The sequence below is a fragment of the Carlito syrichta genome, unplaced genomic scaffold (assembly GCF_000164805.1).
Source record: "Carlito syrichta isolate Samal-C Ts95f unplaced genomic scaffold, Tarsius_syrichta-2.0.1 Scaffold315119, whole genome shotgun sequence".
NCBI lineage: Eukaryota > Metazoa > Chordata > Mammalia > Primates > Tarsiidae > Carlito > Carlito syrichta.
Genome location: NW_007259215.1, coordinates 15,914 through 21,256, shown reverse-complemented (window position 1 = coordinate 21,256; position 5,343 = coordinate 15,914). Strand labels below are relative to the sequence as shown.

The window sequence follows — 5,343 nt, the reverse complement described above, 5'->3', positions numbered from 1 at the left end:
CGAGACTTCATCTCTATAGTAAATCAAATTAGTCGAGCATGGTGGTACATGCCTGTGATTCCAGCTACTTGAAGGCTGAGGTGGGAGGATCACCTGAGCCCAGCAGGCAGTAAGCGTGCCACTGCACTCCAGTCTGGGTGACAGAGTGAGACTGCAACTCAAAAAATAAAATAAAAAAATACTAGATGAAGAGTCCAAGGGAAGCACTTTCGTTACAGAACTACTGGTTCTAGTCCTAGACCCATGTAGTCAATACAGTAGCCACTAGTCACTTATAGCTATGCAAATTAACTCAAGTTGAATAAAATATTCAGTCCTGTAGTCACATAAGCCCCACTTTAAGAGCGTAATAGCCACATGTGGTTAGTGGCTATCATATTGGACAACACAGGTCTGAGATATCACGATAGGAAGTTCTGTTGGACAGTGCCATTCTAAACAAAATCCAGTGCAGGTGGGACCTGGAAAAATAGTCCTTAAATTCACCTGGCTCACTTCTGATACTAACCTAGCCACCTACAGCGAAGCACCAGAAATGGAAGACATGTGGGGTGTCCCAATTTTCTTATTTATAACAGTATATACACCCTTTTACTGCTAGAAATGTCCTTTTGCCTCAGCACCCCAAAGTGCTGTGGCTGCTAGCATGAGCCACAAGCCCGGCCAAAATGTCCTAACTAATTACAGGATCACTTACATCAAAGTCACCAGAGGAATTTGAGTGTTAACTCACCTAAAATATGGCAGGTTATCAACTTTGCCAACACAGGCCTTAGTAAACGCAGAAGGCATAAAAATGAGAAAAATTTCAAAACTATAAATATCGAACAGGGATGCTCTGCATATAAAATCAACCCAAGCTCTCAAGAAAGGCATATATTGTATGTGAATTAACCAGAAGCCTTTAGCTAGATGGGTAAATCAGCAGGGATTGATTACTTCTGAGTTAAATGATAAAATAAAATTTCTGAACTTGTATACTAACCAAGATGAAAGGCCTAGTGACTATAAATATTGAGCTAAATTTCTATATCTATCTTAAAAGAAGGCTCACTTTCTATATCATTCCCAGGGCACAAAACAATAAAAATCAACGTCCTAGCCTTCAGTTCTGTCCACATTAGTCCAGAATTATCCCTCAGAAGTTAACTGCTACATCATCTCTAAACATCACTAATTTATACAATCACCAAGCCCTCTGTTACAAGGGATTTCAAAGACTGAAACTTTTGCAGGATTTCCAGAATGCATTTTTAGACCCCCAACCAATATTCAGATTGGGACTTGAAACCTGAATTACAGAAGGCCTTCCAAAATTGTTCCTGTATGTTTCCACACTGACTTCCTTGGTTTCTCACATTTCTTATATAAATAAAAATGAGGCCCACATGTTACAATCACTGCCAGGCCTAAAAGGCCTATTTAACCATTCCTATTACATTGAAACCAGAGTTGAAGCCCTCTTCCTGTCTCCTCACTGTCCCACAGACAGATTCTCACTTCCACCAGCCTAGACCTATTTCTCTCATTATTCTTCTCAACTTAGTTCAAGCTTACCATCTCCTTAAAATTTCCAAGGACTACTTACTGTGTGTATGGTACACACTGTGTCTAAAATAATTATTTAAGTCCATGACTAGTAACACTGCTGCATCGATATTTAGGACTATTATACTTTTTAACCATTAAAATTTTTGGCATCAGTCATTAAATCAAGCACAGCCAAAAAATTATGATCTGTGATTTTGTTTTTAATTATCTCAAGTTTCAGGATCACACATAATTTTAAAATTTGCATATATCTCCCCTACTTTAATCCCTCTAATGAGTTGGCAAAAGCACCATTCCCAATCACACATACATAGTAGTTCCACGGTTTTATGTGTTTTTGATGGCTGTTTTAAAGACAATCCTAAATTATAACTTAGGTCTGACTTAGATAATAAAGAATTCAAAAGTAAAGGTTAACTTGCTACTATTTCCTGTCACACTAACTTTTAAAAGCACTTGACCTTAAAGATTGCCTATAAAAACGGAGAAGCATTAAAGTATTTATTTGATATTATACATAAACCACACTAAAATATCTTTTAGTAAGTAAAAGTATTTTTAGATACAGGGAATTCTAATTAGATTGGCATAGTTAAAACCAAAAATATAAAGTAGATATTGCTACTTTATCTTCAGTCCTTGCTTTTAAGAGGCCAATGAACACAAAAAAGACGAGCCTTGCTTGGTTCTGAGACAGTTAAGGGACTTCCTCAGTATTTAAATATATTCATATAACCAGTTATATAAATCTAAATATAAAACCAATTTCCAATAGATTTTAAGATGGCATTCACCATCTTTGTGAAAAGTTGAACATTACTAATCAAATACAATCTTATCCTTAGAAGGGGGAAAACAGTGAGATAGCATTTTCAAAATTGAAATTACTATTGAAATTAAAAAAAGATCGTATTCACATAACCACAAACCAGTTTTAGTTAAATCAGGACTGTCCAACAAAAATATTCTGTCAGCCACTCATGATATGAATTCTGGTATAAGAGATCAATTAAATTATGGTACACATAAAAAAAGTCATGAGACACTTCTGTTTTGTAATAAATAAGGCAGTGGCCACTTATTACTCATTAGTAGCTTTTTTGAGATAAGCTATCAAGTCTGCCCTTTCTCCCTTCTTCTTAATGCCGGCGAAGATCATTTTTGTTCCAGGGATGTACTTCTTGGGATTCTCCAAATACTCCATCAGGGTATCTTCTCCCCAGGTGATGCCTAAACAAGAAAGGATGCACTGGTAAAGCACTTCACACTCCTGATAAAGAGTTTGCCATAGGTCACAGTTTAGAGTCATGCAATTTGTGTTATTTAACAACTGTCTTCCTCTTACCTTTGTTCTTATTGGCGTCTGTGTAAGAGAATCCAGCAGCCTGACCTGTCTTCCGCCCAAAAAGACCATGGAGATTTGGCCCAGTCTTGTGCTTGCCTCCCTTTTCCACGGTGTGACACTGGGCACACTTCTGAACAAAAATCTTCTTGCCTTTCTCAACATCACCCATATTTAACTCTAAAATGAAAGACCCAACGTAGTCATTTTTTTCCTCAAGTAACAAACACTGTAAACCAAAGATCGCTCCAGTCACTTGAATACCCACCTACTGCTAATCAATGACATCGAACATCAGGATAAATCGTTTTACTTACTATAGCCACATTACTTTTTAATATCCAAAATATATCCAGAAGTTCCTTAAAAACGTCTGTGTGTGTAAATGAAGGAAGATGAAGGCACAAGCAAAGTGAGAACCTAGTGCAAACCTCAGTTTCAAAAGATAGGTCAAGGTCACCAAGTGTCATATCTTAACTGCGATCACATTAAACCAAAACCAACATTCCATCCTTTAAGAAAGTCTAATTATTTGTTAGTACTACAGCTGAAAGCCACCTCTCTTTGAAAACAAACCAAAGCCATACGTTTAAAGAAAGCGGTCTTGGCTGCTTCCGCCCGCTCAGTTCACGTGGGTCGCTTGTCACTCGACCCACCCGGTCGTGGAAGAGCTCGCAGGGGCGGCGGCGAGGTCTCCCCGGGATATCCCCACTCCCCACAGCTCTGTGATCCCGGAGACGACCACGAGGTCACCCATCCAGGTCGGCGTCAAGGTGGCTGATGAAATCCACCTCTCCGACATGCCAGAGCGATAGGCAGGAGAAACGATTAGCGTCCAGAAAAAGGAACGACCCCTTATTAGAGGAGCAGCGGTTTTTGCTCTCAAGGACGCCAAGCGCTGCGTTCCGGCCTTCCGGCAGGAAGTCCTGACTCCCATTCCAACAGCCCCTCAGCCACACGACTAGAGGGCCTGCGTCCCCTCCCCGCCACCCCCTGGATTCGCATCCAAGCCACCTCCAGCCCTCGACTGGGCTCATTCCTCGACCTCGTTAGGGTTCCCCCCCACCTCAAAGCGTTACCGGCCGGGTTCTGGCTGGCCACGGTCCAGGGTCCCCCCCTCCTGGTCCTGCCGCCCCACACGGGCTCGGGGGTATCCCGCGACCTCGATCGTCCGCGAGGGACGTCTCCCATAATCTCCCTCCCACCCGCTGAGGCTTCCTCGCCTCGCACTCACCTCTCTTTCGTCGCCGGCGCTACACACCTTCCCGCTTGGAAGCCGGACGTCCCGCTCTCTAAGTCCAAGGACACGCCGGTCCGCGCCTATGTACCGGTGTTGGTGCAACCAAACTCGCCCCGCCCACCCACCGCCCGACATGCAATCGAGCCGACTGATACGCAGTGACATTGCCGTGCCTCATTGGCTCCAGTGGCCAGGCTGCGCGCGCATGCGGTCTAGCAAGGTAAGATGCGCCGCGTGGGTGCCCTTTCTCTCGAGGTCTCTCTTGCCGGGTAGTTACGACAGGCCTTCGGACTTACGACGTCTAGGCGGTGCCGGGATAGCTGACGTCACCCGTAGGCCGCTGTGCGCGTGCGCAGGCTGGCGGGGCGGGTAGAATGGGGTCGCGTGACGGCTGGAGGGCGTTATCCTGCTAAGCTCTTGGGCGTGGTGATGCAATGATCTTGGCGCGCGGGGCATTGGTCAGGTTTTGAAAGAGACTTCTTCACGTTGACACTTCCAGCGGTCTCCTGGCTACCATCCCTCCAAAAGGCGACTTTTACCCGGACAGGGTCACGTTTTTGCGGCCCGCGCCAACTGCACTCGCAGGGCAGCCTGAAACCAGGAGTGATGATCTGGACGTGACCTTGTGACCTTGTTCTTGTTCACCTCCTCTGTGTTCCCTGAAGTCACCTTCCAGCTCTCAGCTGGACCGACGCCCCAGGACCGGGGAAGGTGCTGCCATCGAGGCACAGGCAGGATTGTCGCTGCGGCCCCTCACCTGCCGGCTTCTTTTCTGCTAACGCCCCACCCCCACCCCACCACGCTTGTGAGCAGAAAGAACAAGGAGGGTGTGCAGGCAGCATCCGGGAGGAAACATGATTAGGAATTCTTGGAAGTCTAGAGGATTTGCATCTCTTCTAGGTAGAGGTCATGGTCGACTAAGGCTCATGCCGTTGAGGTCACATTAGAAATGCAGATCACCACAGCTTTCAGTTATCACAGCGTAATCATACTTCAAAACGAGCTACCCTTCTGACGCCCAGGTGGTGTCCCCAGGGGCTGTCTCCCGCAGGCCTCTATGTGCTTGCATGTGCTAGTATTCAGCTGAGTGTTTATTGACTGCATGAAACGTGCGAGGCACTTTTCTAGGCACCTGAGATCATCAGTGAGAACTCTTTCTCTGGTGGAGCTTACAGTCTAGCATCCTTCCTTCCATCCTCAATTTAAGCAA

General features: G+C 44.9%; 1 protein-coding gene across 2 annotated transcripts; it reads right to left on the bottom strand.

Annotated features, from left to right (window-relative positions):
* Positions 1-1,730: 1,730 nt before the first annotated feature.
* LOC103274909 (cytochrome c, somatic) lies at positions 1,731-4,262 on the bottom strand. 2 transcript variants are annotated; one of them, XM_008072323.1, is made up of 3 exons: positions 4,128-4,262; positions 2,897-3,073; positions 1,731-2,781 (listed from the first exon to the last, which is right to left on the bottom strand). In XM_008072323.1, the coding sequence occupies exons 2-3, from the start codon at positions 3,063-3,065 to the stop codon at positions 2,633-2,635; spliced, it is 318 nt and encodes a 105-aa protein (XP_008070514.1). In that variant the 5' UTR covers positions 3,066-3,073; positions 4,128-4,262; the 3' UTR covers positions 1,731-2,632. The 2 variants fall into 2 exon arrangements, with proteins under 2 accessions (XP_008070514.1, XP_008070515.1); XM_008072324.1 differs by lacking the exon at positions 4,128-4,262 and adding an exon at positions 3,452-3,457.
* Positions 4,263-5,343: the final 1,081 nt, after the last annotated feature.

What these genes read in the sequence shown, in the direction of transcription:
- LOC103274909 (XM_008072323.1), bottom strand. Translation starts at nt 3,065, where the DNA reads ATGGGTGATGTTGAGAAAGGCAAGAAGATTTTTGTTCAGAAGTGTGCC. An exon ending in AGACGCCAATAAGAACAAAG is followed by an intron (nt 2,782 to 2,896) that starts GTAAGAGGAAGA and finishes TTTCTTGTTTAG; the next exon opens with GCATCACCTGGGGAGAAGAT.